The 16683-nt window shown below is 40.8% G+C and overlaps 1 protein-coding gene across 5 annotated transcripts in view; it reads right to left on the reverse strand.

Moving 5' to 3' along the window:
• Window positions 1-16683, reverse strand: part of Set2 (SET domain containing 2) — a 374507-nt gene that overhangs the window by 128200 nt on the left and 229624 nt on the right. For all 5 annotated transcript variants that reach the window (XM_071679446.1, XM_071679422.1, XM_071679430.1 and 2 more), the window contains 2 exons: window positions 15773-15975; window positions 6871-7338 (listed from right to left, as the gene is read on the reverse strand). In XM_071679446.1, the coding sequence (XP_071535547.1) occupies window positions 6871-7338; window positions 15773-15975 (671 nt within the window). The remainder of the gene's footprint in view (window positions 1-6870; window positions 7339-15772; window positions 15976-16683) is intronic.

Here is a 16683-nt window from a genome sequence, read left to right on the forward strand (position 1 = left end):
AGCGGATGGAACCATGGAAGCAGAAGTGGATCATAGGGTGGGGGAGGGGGCGAAAATTTTGGGAGCCTTGAAAAATGTGTGGAAGTCGAGAACATTATCCCGGAAAGCAAAAATGGGTATGTTTGAAGGAATAGTAGTTCCAACAATGTTGTATGGTTGCGAGGCGTGGGCTATGGATAGAGTTGTGCGCAGGAGGATGGATGTGCTGGAAATGAGATGTTTGAGGACAATGTGTGGTGTGAGGTGGTTTGACCGAGTAAGTAACGTAAGGGTAAGAGAGATGTGTGGAAATAAAAAGAGCGTGGTTGAGAGAGCAGAAGAGGGTGTTTTGAAATGGTTTGGGCACATGGAGAGAATGAGTGAGGAAAGATTGACCAAGAGGATATATGTGTCGGAGGTGGAGGGAACGAGGAGAAGAGGGAGACCAAATTGGAGGTGGAAAGATGGAGTGAAAAGGATTTTGTGTGATCGGGGCCTGAACATGCAGGAGGGTGAAAGGAGGGCAAGGAATAGAGTGAATTGGAGCGATGTGGTATACAGGGGTTGACGTTCTGTCAGTGGATTGAATCAAGGCATGTGAAGCGTCCGGGGTAAACCATGGAAAGCGTGTAGGTATGTATATTTCCGTGTGTGGACGTGTTATGTACATGTGTATGGGGGGGTTGGGCCATTTCTATTGTCTGTTTTTCCTGTGCTACCTCGCAAACGCGGGAGACAGCGACAAAGGGATAAAAAAAAAAAAAAAAAAAAAAAAAAAACTTCAAAGCAAACACCTGATCCACACATCCTCTACCACTTCTGAAACCACACTGCCTTCCCCAATCTGATGCTCTGTACATGCCTTCACCCTCTCAATCAATACCCTCCCATATAATTTACCAGGAAAAACTCAACAAACTTATACCTCTGTAATTTGAGCACTCACTCTTAATCCCCTTTGCCTTTGTACAATGGCACTATGCACGCATTCCGCCAATCCTCAGGCAAACCCCACCATGATCATACATACATTAAATAACCTTACCAACCAGTCAACAATACAGTCATCCCCTTTTTTAATAAATTCCACTGCAATACCATCCAAACCTGCTGCCTTGCCGGCTTTCATCTTCCGCAAAGCTATTACTACCTCTTCTCTGTTTACCAAATCATTTTCCCTAACCCTCTCACTTTGCACACCACCTCGACCAAAACACCCTATATCTGCCACTCTATCATCACACACATTCAACAAACCTTCAAAATACTCACTCCATCTCCTTCTCACATCACCACTACTTGTTATCATCTCCCCATTTGCGCCCTTCACTGAAGTTCCCATTTGCTCCCTTGTCTTACGCACTTTATTTACCTCCTTCCAGAACATCTTTTTATTCTCCCTTAAAATTTAATGATACTCTCTCACCCCAACTCTCATTTGCCCTCTTTTTCACCTCTTCCACCTTTCTCTTGACCTCCTGTCTCTTTCTTTTATACATCTCCCACTCAATTTCATTTTTTCCCTGCAAAAATCGTCCAAATGCCTCTCTCTTCTCTTTCACTAATAATCTTACTTCTTCATCCCACCACTCACTACCCTTTCTAATCAACCCACCTCCCACTCTTCTCATGCCACAAGTATCTTTTGCACAATCCATCACTGATTTTCTAAATACATCCCATTCCTCCCCCACTCCCCTTACTTCCATTGTTCTCACCTTTTTCCATTCTGTACTCAGTCTCTACTGGTACTTCCTCACACAAGTCTCCTTCCCAAGCTCACTTACTCTCACCACCCTCTTCACCCCAACATTCACTCTTCTTTTCTGAAAACCCATACAAATCTTCACCTTAGCCTCCACAAGGTAATGATCAGACATCCCTCCAGCTGCACCTCTCAGCACATTAACATCCAAAAGTCTCTCTTTCGTGCACCTGTCAATTAACACATAATCCAATAACGCTCTCTGGCCATCTCTCCTACTTACATACGTATACTTATGTTATTTTTTATTTTATCATACTTTGTTGCTGTCTCCCGCGTTTGCGAGGTAGCGCAAGGAAACAGACGAAAGAAATGGCCCAACCCCCCCCCCATACACATGTATATACATATGTCCACACACGCAAATATACATACCTACACAGCTTTCCATGGTTTACCCCAGACGCTTCACATGCCTTGATTCAATCCACTGACAGCACGTCAACCCCGGTATACCACATCGCTCCAATTCACTCTATTCCTTGCCCTCCTTTCACCCTCCTGCATGTTCAGGCTCCGATCACACAAAATCTTTTTCACTCCAGCTTTCCACCTCCAATTTGGTCTCCCTCTTCTCCTTGTTCCCTCCACCTCCGACACATATATCCTCTTGGTCAATCTTTCCTCACTCATCCTCTCCATGTGCCCAAACCACTTCAAAACACCCTCTTCTGCTCTCTCAACCATGCTCTTTTTATTTCCACACATCTCTCTTACCCTTACGTTACTCACTCGATCAAACCACCTCACACCACACATTGTCCTCAAACATCTCATTTCCAGCACATCCATCCTCCTGCGCACAACTCTATCCATAGCCCACGCCTCGCAACCATACAACATTGTTGGAACCACTATTCCTTCAAACATACCCATTTTTGCTTTCCGAGATAATGTTCTCGACTTCCACACATTCTTCAAGGCCCCCAGAATTTTCGCCCCCTCCCCCACCCTATGATCCACTTCCGCTTCCATGGCTCCATCCGCTGCCAGATCCACTCCCAGATTTCTAAAACACTTCACTTCCTCCAGTTTTTCTCCATTCAAACTCACCTCCCAATTGACTTGACCCTCAACCCTACTGTACCTAATAACCTTGCTCTTATTCACATTTACTCTTAACTTTCTTCTTCCACACACTTTACCAAACTCAGTCACCAGTTTCTGCAGTTTCTCACATGAATCAGCCACCAGCGCTGTATCATCAGCGAACAACAACTGACTCACTTCCCAAGCTCTCTCATCCCCAACAGACTTCATACTTGCCCCTCTTTCCAAAACTCTTGCATTTACCTCCCTAACAACCCCATCCATAAACAAATTAAACAACCATGGAGACATCACACACCCCTGCCGCAAACCTACATTCACTGAGAACCAATCACTTTCCTCTCTTCCTACACGTACACATGCCTTACATCCTCGATAAAAACTTTTCACTGCTTCTAACAACTTATGTATATCTCGCTTTTTAAACCAGGTATTCCCAATCACCAGTCCTTTTTCAGCACATAAATCTACAAGCTCTTCACCATTTCCATTTACAACACTGAACACCCCATGTATTACAATTGTTCCCTCAACTGCCACATTACTCAGCTTTGCATTCAAATCACCCATCACTATAACCCGGTCTCGTGCATCAAAACCACTAACACACTCATTCAGCTGCTCCCAAAACACTTGCCTCTCATGATCTTTCTTCTCATGCCCAGGTGCATATGCACCAATAATCACCCATCTCTCTCCATCAACTTTCAGTTTTACCCATATTAATCGAGAATTTACTTTCTTACATTCTATCACATACTCCCACAACTCCTGTTTCAGGAGTACTGCTACTCCTTCCCTTGCTCTTGTCCTCTCACTAACCCCTGACTTTACTCCCAAGACATTCCCAAACCACTCTTCCCCTTTACCCTTGAGCTTCGTTTCACTCAGAGCCAAAACATCCAGGTTCCTTTCCTCAAACATAATACCTATCTCTCCTTTTTTCTCATTTTGGTTACATCCACACACATTTAGACACCCCAGTCTCAGCCTTCAAGGAGGATGAGCACTCCTCACATGACTCCTTCTTTGTTTCCCATTTTAGAAAGTTAAAAAATACAAGGAGGGGAGGATTTCTGGCCCCCCGCTCCCGTCCCCTCTAGTCGCCTTCTACGACACGCGAGGAATGCGTGGGAAGTATTCTTTCACCCCTATCCCCAGGGATAATATATATATATATACATATAAATATACATACACATACACATGCACATATACACACACACACACATATACATACATATACATATGAAAAAAGTAAGAAATAATTTAGAAAACTGAAACTTCTAGCTTGAAATGAAATGAGAAAATGAATGTCACATAATGGTTCAATCTCTGGCTATGGAAAAGGGAAATGTATAATATATTTACACAAATGTCAATAGTAGTTTTCATCAATTTAACCACTGTATCAATAAGCTTCAATGTCTAAGCTACATTTTTTTTTCCAATTTCACTATTTTCTTGTCAAAGCACCATGTATGAAAACTATCACTCCAGTAACACAACTATAAACATTTACTTCCCCTTTAAGAAAGTTCTGGGGAAGTCTGTCTCGATACACTGCGGGACACTCTACCACCTGGCGAGGTTTGTGTTGCAATGGTTCTTGATTCACAAATGTAGTAGCATCACTGGTGGGCGGAAGAACATTCTTGTAGCCACAGCAAGGATCACAGTCCGTGCAACTCCATTCTGATGGTTCTCCATTATGATGGTTCTTCTCCTAACCATCTTGAGTATGTCATTCACTAGTTCATATTGTAAATGCAAATATTGGTTTCAGCTTGGCTTTACAGTTGCATGAACCTCCATTTATATCCCGATATGCATGTATGGAATTTGAATTTTTTGTGACTGATTTCTGAGTGCACAAATTTACATTCTTCCATCATGTTCAGGCCCCAAATCAGTCAAAATTTTTTTCACTTCAACCTTTAATCTCTTAATTTGGTCTCCTCTTTCTCCTTGTTTATATATCATTTACAATTATAACATGGTTTCACAAGATCTGTGCATATTATGCTGTTGGGGATGCATCATATGCCTGACAGTGTTGCAGCCTAAACATTCATCAATCATATAATCTCACCGTGTAATATGCAACTATATATATCATCCCTGAGGTAGGGGAGAATGAATTCTACCAGCATATTCCCTGAATGTCGTAGAAGGCAACTGAAGGAGGCGGGAGTGGGAACCTGGACACCCTCCCCTTCTTGCATTCAAATTTCTAAAAGGTGAAACAGGAGCCAAGGAAGGAAGTGCTGATCCTCCTTGAAGGCTTACATTAAGGTGTCTGAATATGTTGGATGTAACCAAGATGAGAAGAAAGGAGAGATAGGTAGTATGTTTGAGGAAAGAAATATAGACGTTCTGGCTATGAGTGAAACAAAGCTCAAGGGTAAAGGGGAAGAACAGTTCAGAAATTTCTTAGGAGTAAAGTCAGAGGTTGGTGAGAGGACATGAGGTAAGGAAGGAGTAACACTACTCCTAAAGCAAGAGCTGTGGGATTGTGTGATAGAGCATAAGGATGTAAATTCTTGATTCATGCGGTTGAAAATGAAAGTGGATGAGTGATTATTGGTGATTATCTACCTGGCCATGAGAAGAAAAATCACGAGGCAAGAACTTTGGGTGAAGGGGAGTGAATGTGTCAGCAGTTTTGATGTACGAGACCAGGTAACAGCAGAGGCCAATTTCAATAAGAAGGAAAGTAATGTGGCAGCGGAGGGTGTAATTGTGGTGTATAGAGTATTCAGTGTTATGAATGGAAATAACGAACAACTTACAGAGTTGTGTGCTGAAAAAGGACTGGTGATTGGAAATAATTGGCTTAAAATGAGGGATATCCATGAGTATACGTATGTGAGTAGGAAAGATGGTTAGTGGGCATTATCAAATTACACATTAATAGAAAGGCATGTAAAAGAAAGACTTCTAGATGTAAATGTGCTTAGAAGGGCAGCTGGTGTGATGTCTGGACACCATCTTGTGGCGGAGAAGGTGAACAGTTGTAGAGGTTTGCAAAAAACGAGGAAATAATGATGGGGAGAAGAGAGTGCTGAGAGTGAGCTTGGAAAAGAGATTTGTGAGAAGAAATACCAAGAGAAATTGAATGTAGAAGAGCAAAAGGTGAAAGTAAGTGAAGCAAAGGGAGCAGGTGTGGGCTGGAAGACATCTACTATATAGAAGCAGTGCTAGCATGTGCATGAGATGCATGGAGTATGCAAAAGGGGGAAGGTGGACCAATTACAAAGGGTAGTCAGCCGTGGGATGAAAAGGAAATGTTGCTGTGAAAGAGAAAAGAGAGGTGTTTGGGCAGTAGGGAAGGAGTGCAAATGATTGGGGGATAACCATAAGAGAAAGTGGCATGAGGTCACTTACTTTCACCATCCTTTTCTTACTTATATCATTCCTTTCTAATGAAAAGCTCTACAGATCTTCACCCTTGCTTTCACAAAGTGATGATCAGACATCCCACTGGCTGCCCCTTTCAGCACAATCCCTTCCAAGAGTCTCTCCTTTGTATGTCTGCCAAAAATATGTAATCCAACAATGCCCGTGTTCCATCTTTCCTACTCATCCATATACACTTATGTATGTCTCTCTTTCTAACCAAGCATTCCCAACCATCAATCCTTTTTCAGCACAATTCCACAAGCCATTCACTATTTCTTTTTACCTTAATGAAAACTCCATGCCCCTCAATTATAAGTTTAACTGACACTACCCTCTTTCACATTTAAATCACCTATCAATAACACTTGAACTCAAGCATCCAAACTGCTGACACATTCACGCAGCCGCTCCCAAAACACTTGACTCTTCATCATCCTTCTCATTGCGAGAAGAATAAGCACTAATAATCACCCATCTTTGTACATATTTTGATGAAATCTTCATTGATTTTGCTTAGTCTTCTTGATCTATCTACAAAATTTCATTCAAATCAGAAAGCACCACAATGAAATATACTACAATCTCTTAAAGTCAACATATCAGGAAGTAAGAATGATGTAGACTCAGAAATACAAGTTTAAATATCTTTGATGACAATTTGAGTAGCTGCTTACCTGTCTTTCTCTCTTCTATCACGTTCCCATTCATGATCATCATCTTGTTCCCTATCCAGGTATTCCTTGTAGCCCCTATCAACTTCACGCTCGTGCTCTTTCATTAATTCAATGCGCTCCTTTTTGGGTATACGGAAAAACTCTTTCAAGTTCTTCCAAGTATCTAACAACTTGAGAGCCAAGGCAACCATTGACCTATGAAGTTCTTGCACATCTTGATCTGATGATTTCTGATCCACTACAGTTCCATCCTCTTCCTTTATACAAGTTGTGGCATGCTCCTTCACATCACTCTGGCTTGAGTCACTACTGTCTTCTTCTGCCATGCTGCCTTCAACCATTTTTTTGGCACTTAATGATGGCTGTTCCACCTCTGAGTCCAAACTACTATCATCTGCACTTGATCCTTCTATGGAATTTGGTATTACTTTGGTGTCTATTTCTGTGTCTGACTCTTCACTGGTGTCACTGAAAGGGACAAAAACGAAAACAGTAGTTAGATTAACCAAATGGAAAACAACATGGCAAATACAGAAATTTCACATAAACTGTTGTAATACAATGGTGGAAGTAGTTATTTCAAAGAACTTATGAATAAGGAACACATAAAAACAGCATTCTCAGCTCAAACCTTTACATTATTTCCAAAAGTCAATACAATCACCTGCCACATACTTTTGGCTATATCTTAAGTATCATACTACAAAACTATCCTTCAAATATGCTCTATGTATTTACCATTCACTGCCCATTTCTTGGAATGGGATGAGTGCAACAGCCTCTCATTTCACTGACATGGCAAATACAGAAATTTCACAAAAACTGTTGTAATACAATGGTGGAAGTAGTTATTTCAAAGAACTTATGAATAAGGAACACATAAAAATAGCATTCTCAGCTCAAACCTTTACATTATTTCCAAAAGTCAATACAATCACCTACCACATACTTTTGGCTATATCTTAAGTATCATACTACAAAACTATCCTTCAAATATGCTCTATGTATTTATCATTCACTGCCCATTTCTTGGAATGGGATGAGTGCAACAGCCTCTCATTTCACTGACACAACCTCATGTTCAGTGTTTTAAAGTAAAACATGAACATCTAAGCTAATATTGTATATATCACTTCTTACCTTATCATTCTGTATGCTAAGCTGACTCACCAAAGCCTCCACACACACACACACACCACTTCCATCAGTCAGAGATCATTCCTTTGGTATCTTCAAATGAAATATCTAGCCTAAATCAGTCCACTTGATGCACTGAAACAATCTAAAAGATTTTCATCCACTATTTCTTTACATTATATATCCTTCAAAGACCACCATCTGTTACTCTGTCTATCCTCAATGCAATTCCAATTTTTCTTTCTTGCAAAACTCTAAACTTCAGCTTTCCCATTACCATCCTCACTAATCACTCAAAAACACTTAAACTCAACCATAAGTTGCTGCTCTTCACCATTTAAATTGGTTACACTATAAATAAAATCATATTTTTAATCACATTTTTACACAAATATTCTCAACTACCTCCTACTACAAACATCATTCAAGTAACCTATCATACTAGCCAACTCATCCCCTGATTCAGCTAAAAGAAGGACATCATCTGCATACATCAAATTCCACTTTCCTCTAATCTCATCTGACATCAAGATGACTTTACAAAACCTTGATACTCCCCCTACATTTTTGTCAAACCCTCACTCACACAAACCACCACTGTCACATATACATCAATCTTTTTTGATTTCATAACTACTTGCCACTTTCACCTTTGTGATACAGAATCAAGAAGAATCGAACAATGGTCTCATTCACACATATCAACTCACAGCTTTCATGTTTAATGCACTGAAACATGAGCCTACCATCCACAGTCACACCCTAGAGACCACTCTGTAATACAAGGAAAGCCACACACTGTCAATCAGCTGAACTAAAATATATATAGTCAAAGAACTACATTCTTCCAAAAAAAATCCACTTCCCTTTCTAAATCTACCTCTATTTCCCCCTCTGATCTGCATGAATTAGGCCAAGTCTTATCCAAGTATTACCACCACATGTTATTCTGTACCAAATTAATAACTCTAAAAGAGATAGTTTTTGTTCTAGGGACTGTTATTTCCCTGTTCTTATCAGTGAGAGCCACCACCAAATTTAATAAACTTATTAACTACAATTCTGAGTTCATTACCTTATCATTTCCTCTTTTCATATTACCTAAATTTTCAATAATTAACCTTCATCGCTAAGATAACATTCCCTCCAACATAGACAACTGAAACAATATCTTATACAAATATAAGATATTTGTATATCTTATACAAATATACATATATAATATCCCAAGGAACTGGAGAGAAAGAACACTATCTTAACATACCCTGCATATCACAGGAGGCAATTATGGGGTGGGAGCAAGAGGTGGTAAATCCTGTCCTGCATATCAATATTCAAAGGTCAGGAGGAGAAAAAATAGAGCCAGAAGAAAGTTTGCAGTATTCTTTGGTCTCCTTTCTCGAGCTTTTTTGTAATCATATAACCCCAAGGATGTGCAACAACCACCAGCAGGAGTGAAAAGTTCTTTGATGAGATGCATTCATTTTGCCCAACAACAAAAATACAACCTTGCCAAACGTGACTTTTCATTGGCAAAGTGAGTCTGGTAACACCCTTTTGCCAAGGTTAATAACACTACTACTATACAACCCCCGGACCTCTTTTACTAAGCTTCTACAATTTCAAGGCTACACTCCAGTCAAGAACAGGAATATAATGGACTGGTTTGGATTAAGAAAGTTCCAAGAAAACCGTACTCCTTTACATCCAATGACATGCTACAATCTTGCCAAAGGTAACTTTTCACTTACAGTAAAAACATTTCTTTACAGAGTCCAGAAAAAACATCAATTACGTGTGTTAACCGATAGGCGAGTAAAATAGACTTTTGGATATTAATGTGCTAAGAGGGGCACCTGCAGGGATGTCTGATCATTATCTTGTGGAGGCGCAAGTGAAGATTTGTAGAGGTTTTCAGAAAAGAAGAGAGAATGTTGGGGAGAAGAGAGTGGTGAATGTAAGTGAGCTTGGAAAGGAGGCTTCTGTGAGGAAGTACCAGGAGAGATTGAGAGTAGAATGGCAAAAGGTGAGAGCAAATGACGTAAGGGGAGTGGGGGAGGAATGGGATGTATTTAGGGAGGCAGAGATGGCTTGCAGAAAAGATGCATGCGGCAAGCAAAAGGTGGGAGGTGGGCAGATTAGAAATGGTAGTGAGTGGAGAGATGATGTAATAAGACTGTTTGTTAGTGAAAGAGAAGAGACAGGCAACTGCATAATTTTTGCAGGGAGGTAGTGCAAATGACTGGAAGGTGAAAAAGAGGGCAATTGAGACTTGGGGTGAGAGAGTATCATTAAATTTTAGGGAAAATAAAAAGATGTTTTGGAAGGAGGTAAATAAAGTGCGTAAGACAAAAGAACAAATGGGAACACTGGTGAAGTGGGCAAATAGGGAGGTAATAACAAGTAGTGATGAAGTGAGAAGGAAATGGAGTGAGCATTTTGAAGGTTTGTTGAATGTGTTTGATAATAGAGAGGCAGATACAGGGTGTTTTGGTCAGGGTAGTTTGCAAAGTCAGAGCAAAAATGGGTATGTTTCAAGGAATTGTGGTTCCGACTACGTTAATGGTTGCAAGGCATGGGCTATAGATAGGGTTATGTGGAGGAGGGTGGATGTGTTGGGTATGAAATGTTTGAGGACAATATGTGGTGTGAGGCGGTTTGATCAAGCAAGAAATGAAAGAGCAAGAGAGTATTTATTTATTTTTTTTATCTATTATACTTTGTCGCTGTCTCCCCCGCTAGTGAGGTAACGCAAGGAAACGGACAAAAGAATGGCCCAACCCACCCACATACACATGGATATATATACAAGTCCACACACGCACCTATACATACCTATACATCTCAACGTATACATACATATACACACATAGACATATACATATATACACATGTACACAATTCATACTGTCTGCCCTTATTCATTCCCGTCGCCACCCCACTACACATGAAATGAAGCTCCCCCCCATGTGCGTGAGGTAGCGCTAGGAAAAGACAACAAAGGCCACATTCGTTCACACTCAGTCTCTAGCTCTCATGTATAATGCACAGAAACCACAGCTCCCTTTCCACATCCAGGCCCCACAGAACTTTCCATGGTTTACCCCAGACACTTCACATGCCCTGGTTCAATCCAATGACAGCACGTCGACCCGGTATACCACAATGTTCCAACTCACTCTATTCCTTGCACGCCTTTCACCCTCCTACATGTTCAGGCCCCGATCACTCAAATTCTTTTTCACTCCATCTTTCCACCTCCAATTTGGTCTCCCCCTTCTCCTCGTTCCCTCCACCTCTGACACATATATCCTCTTGGTCAATCTTTCATCACTCATTCTCTCCATGTGACCAAACCATTTCAAAACACCCTCTTCTGCTCTCTCAACCACACTCTTTTTATTACCACACATCTCTCTTACCCTTTCATTGCTTATTCTTAAACCACCTCACACCACATATTGTCCTCAAACATCTCATTTCCAGCACATCCACCCTCCTCTGCACAACTCTATCAAGAGTCCATGCCTCACAACCATATAACATTGTTGGAACCACTATTCCTTCAAACATACCCATTTTTGCTTTCCAAGATAATGTTCTCGACTTCCACACATTTTTCAACACTTCCAGAACTTTCACCCCCTCCACCACCCTATGATTCACTTCTGCTTTCATGGTTCCATCCGCTGCCAGATCCACTCCCAGATATCTAAAACACTTTACTTCCTCCAGTTTTTCTCCATTCAAACTTACCTCCCAATTGACTTGTTTCTCAACCCTGTTGTACCAAATAACCTTGCTCTTACTCACATTTACTCTCAGCTTTCTTCTTTCACACACTTTACCAAACTCAGTCACCAGCTTCTGCAGTTTCTCACCCGAATCAGCCACCAGCGCTGTATCATCAGCGAACAACAACTGACTCACTTCCCAAGCTCTCTTGTCCACAACAGACTGCATACTTGCCCCTCTTTCCAAAACTCTTGCATTCACCTCCCTAACAATCCCATCCATAAACAAATCAAACAACCACGGAGACATCATGCACCCCTGCCGCAAACCTACATTCACTGAGAACCAATCACTTTCCTCTCTTCCTACACATACACATGCTTTACATCCTTGATAAAAACTTTTCACTGCTTCTAACAACTTACCTCCCACACCATATATTCTTAATACCTTCCACAGAGCATCTCTATCAACTCTATCATATGCCTTCTCCAGATCCATAAATGCTACATACAAATCCATTTGCGTTTTTAAGTATTTCTCACATACATTTTTCAAAGCAAACACCTGATCCACACATCCTCTACCACTTCTGAAACCACACTGCTCTTCCCCAATCTGATGCTCTCAATCAATACCATCCCATATAATTTCCCAGGAATACTTAACAAAATTATACCTCTGTAATTTGAGCACTTCCTCTTATCCCCTTTGCCTTTGTACAATGGACTATGCAAGCATTCTGCCAGTCCTCAGGCACCTCACCATGAGTCATACATACATTAAATAACTTTACCAACCAGTCAACAATACAGTCACCCCCTTTTTCAATAAACTCCACTGCAATACCATCCAAACCCACTGCCTTGCCGGCTTTCATCTTCCACAAAGCTTTTACTACCTCTCCTCAGTTTACCAAATCATTCTCCCTAACCCTCTCACTTTGCACACCACCTCGACCAAGACACCCTATATCTGCCACTCTATCATCAAACACATTCAACAAACCTTCAAAATACTCACTCCATCTCCTTCTCACATCACCACTACTTGTTATCACCTCCCCATTAGCCCCTTCACTGATATTCCCATTTGTTCCCTTGTCTAATGCACTTTATCTATCTCCTTCCAAAACATCTTTTTATTCTCCCTAAAATTTAATGATACTCTCTCACCCCAACTCTCATTTGCCCTCTTTTTCGCCTCCTGCACCTTTCTCTTGACCTCCTGTCTCTTTCTTTTATACATGTCCCACTCATTTGCATTATTTCCCTGCAAAAATTGTCCAAATGCCTCTCTCTTCTCTTTCACTAATAATTTTACTTCTTCATCCCACCACTCACTACCCTTTCTAATCTGCCCACCTCCCACGCTTCTCATGCCACAAGCATCTTTTGCGCAAGCCATCACTGCTTCCTTAAATACATCCCATTCCTCCCTCACTCCCCTTACCTCCTTTGTTCTCACCTTTTTCCATTCTGTACTCAGTCTCTCCTGGTACTTCCTCACACAAATCTCCTTCCCAAGCTCACTTACTCTCACCACTCTCTTCACTGCAACATTCTCTCTTCTTTTCTGAAAACCCATACAAATCGTCACCTTTGCCTCCACAAGACAATGTTCAGACATCCCTCCAGCTGCACCTCTCAGCACATTAACATCCAAAATTCTCTCTTTCGTGTGCATATCAATTAACAAGTAATCCAATAACACTCTCTGGCCATCTCTCCTACTTACATAAACATACTTAGGTACATCTCTCTTTTTAAACCATGTATTCCCAATCACCAGTCCTTTTTCAGCACATAAATCGACAAGCTCTTCACCATTTCCATTTACAACACTGAACAACCCATGTACACCAATTATTCCCTCAACTGCCACATTACTCACCTTTGCATTCAAATCACCCATCACTATAACCCAGTCTCATGCATCAAAACTACTAACACACTCATTCAGCTGCTCCCAAAACACTTGCCTCTCACTATCTTTCTTCTCATGCCCAGGTGCTTATGCACCAATAATCACCCATCTCTCTCCATCAACTTTCAGTTTTACCCATATCAATCTAGACTTTACTTTCTTATACTCTATCACATACTCCCACCACTCCTGTTTCAGGAGTAGTGCTACTCCTTCCCTTACCCTTGTCCTCTCACTAACCCCTGACTTTACTCCCAAGACATTCCCAAACCACTCTTCCCCTTTACCCTTGAGCTTCGTTCCACTCAGAGCCAAAACATCCAGGTTCCTTTCCTCAAACATAATACCTATCTCTTCTTTTTTCTCATCTTGGTTACATCCACACACATCTAGACACCCCAATCTGAACCTTCGAGGAGGATGAGCACTCCCCACATGACTCCTTCTTCATATACATACATACACATACATACATACATTGATATACATAAACAGACGTATACATATATACACATGTACATATTCATACTTGCTTGCCTTCATCCATTCCTGTCGCTACCCTGCACACAGGAAATAGCACCACCCCCCTTCAGCATGGTAGCACAAAAAGACAAAAAAGGCCACATTTCTTCACGCTCAGTCTCTAGCTGTCATGTGTAATGTACCAAAGCCACAGTTCCCTATCCACATCCAGGCCTTCCAAACCTTTCCATTGTTACCCCATACATTTCACATGCCCTGGTTCAGTCCACTGACAGCACATCAAACCCAGTATACCACATTGTTCCAATTCACTCTATTCCTTGCACAGCTTTCACCCTTCTGTATGTTCAAGCCCTGATTGCTCAAAATCTTTTTCACTCCTTCCCCCCACCTCTGAATTGGTCTCCTACTTCTCCCTTGTTCCCTCCACCTCTGACTCATATATCTCCTTTGTCAATCTTTTCTCATTCATTCTCTACATATGTTCAAACCATTTCAACACACACTCTTCTGCTCTCTCAACCACTCTTTTTATTACCACACATCTCCCTTACCCTTTCATTACTTACTCAATCAAAGCACTTCACACCACATATTGTCCTCAAACATTTAATTTCCAACACATCCACCCTCCTCCATACAACCCTATTTATAGCCCATGCCTCGCAAACACTTAACATTGTTGGAATTACTATTCCTTCAAACATAACCATTTTTGCTCTCCGAGAAAATGTTCTCTCCTTCCACACATTCTTCATTGCTCCCAGAACCTTCTCCCCCTCCCCCACAGTGTGACTCACTTCTTCTTCCATGGTTCCATCCACTTCTAAGTCCACTCCCAGATATCGATATCTAAAACACTTCGCTTCCTCCAATTTTTCTCCATTCAAATTTACAGCCCAATTAACTTGTCCCTCAACCTTACTGAACCTAATAACCTTGCTCTTATTCACACTTACTCTCAACCTTCAACATTAATTTAAATTAAGTAATCTTCTTCACCGTAAATGCCCCTTTATGAGGAATTATGAGACACACCACACTCTGCCAAGGGTGAAGACTGAAATTTCAAAAGGTAAAAGATGGAGGAGGCATAAATATCACAAGAATCAGTGTGGAACTGAATGATAAGCTAGCCATTAAACATAACTAAAACCCTTTACCAAAGATTTTAATCTCTCAAACTCTACATGAAATTGGTTGATTTATGCCTCTTTTCTACACAATCTTTTCAATATTCTTTTTCAATACCTAATTACCTCTCCTGTCTTAGCAATGGTAGCATCAGGAACATGTGCACAACAGCACCATTTGCAAACATCTACTGTATTTACCATCAGCTAAACCATGATTACCTTGACCACTTCATAAGTCCTAGTTCAGCCCATTCATAGCATGTCGTCCCCCACATACCCTAAATACTTTCACATATTAAGCACTGCCTTCACCGAAAGATCCAACTTTCCATTTAGCAGCATAAATTCATTCTTCCTGAAACTGCAGCTATGAAAAGCAATGCAAATTACCTCTTTTGTCTAAATACCCAGCTCAGGGTGAATGATGACATATAATATAACTAAGGTGATTTATAATCTCATATACTACATAATGAGTTTCTAACCTTGCTTTTTTATTGGATTCAGAATCTGACGATACTGAAGATGTTCCCAGATGGTCTGATTTGGGTGGAGGTGGTGGCGGAGGTGAATGAGTTGACAAAGAATCACATGGTTGAGTACTCCATCTTTCTACTAGTGCCAGTACCCGGCTGTCAGTTAGCTGTGTCTTGTTGGTGATAGGTAGGCATTCTAATGTCTTCAAGATCTATAAATAAAAAACAGGATATTGCTCAAAACTTAAACTTTAATATACATTGGTTTATATTTTTAATAAATATACCTATAAGCCTATTCTTATTTTCTTTAATACCTAATCATCCTTTCTGCCTGCATAAGACAGCATCAAGAACTAATGAATAACACCCTAATCTGCACACATGCATTCTCTTGCTGTCTTGTAAAATGTACCATCCATAATGAAGGCCCTAAAACTACTCCATGGCATATTTGAACTGCTTCATGTGTCCTTGTTTGTCCCACTTACCCAAGCACATCAATTGAATATACTATAATGCTCCAAATATATCATGGACTACTTCATATGCTCCTCTTCATTCCTTTCCAAAAAGCATGTTACCCCTATATACCACCCTAGTCCATTTCTCGCTATGCAACACTGTCTATCACTCACCTTCCTTCCTCTTTGTTTAAGCTCCAAAACCCTAAAGCTTCCTTTACTCCAGCCCTCTATATTCTACTCAGTTTCCCTCTACCTCTTCCTTTCTGTGCTTCTGAAATACAGATAGTTTTTGCCAAGCTCTTTCCACTTATCCATATGCCTGAACCATGTCAGTGCACCTTGATTAGCCCTCTCCAGCAGATTAAGCTCCATACCAGGTACATCTCTGACAAAATAATTTCTAACACAAATCTACCAACTTCTCATATCATCCTTGGGCATTTCATTTCATGC

This window comes from Panulirus ornatus, chromosome 2 (assembly GCF_036320965.1).
Source record: "Panulirus ornatus isolate Po-2019 chromosome 2, ASM3632096v1, whole genome shotgun sequence".
In the NCBI taxonomy this organism is placed as follows: domain Eukaryota; kingdom Metazoa; phylum Arthropoda; class Malacostraca; order Decapoda; family Palinuridae; genus Panulirus; species Panulirus ornatus.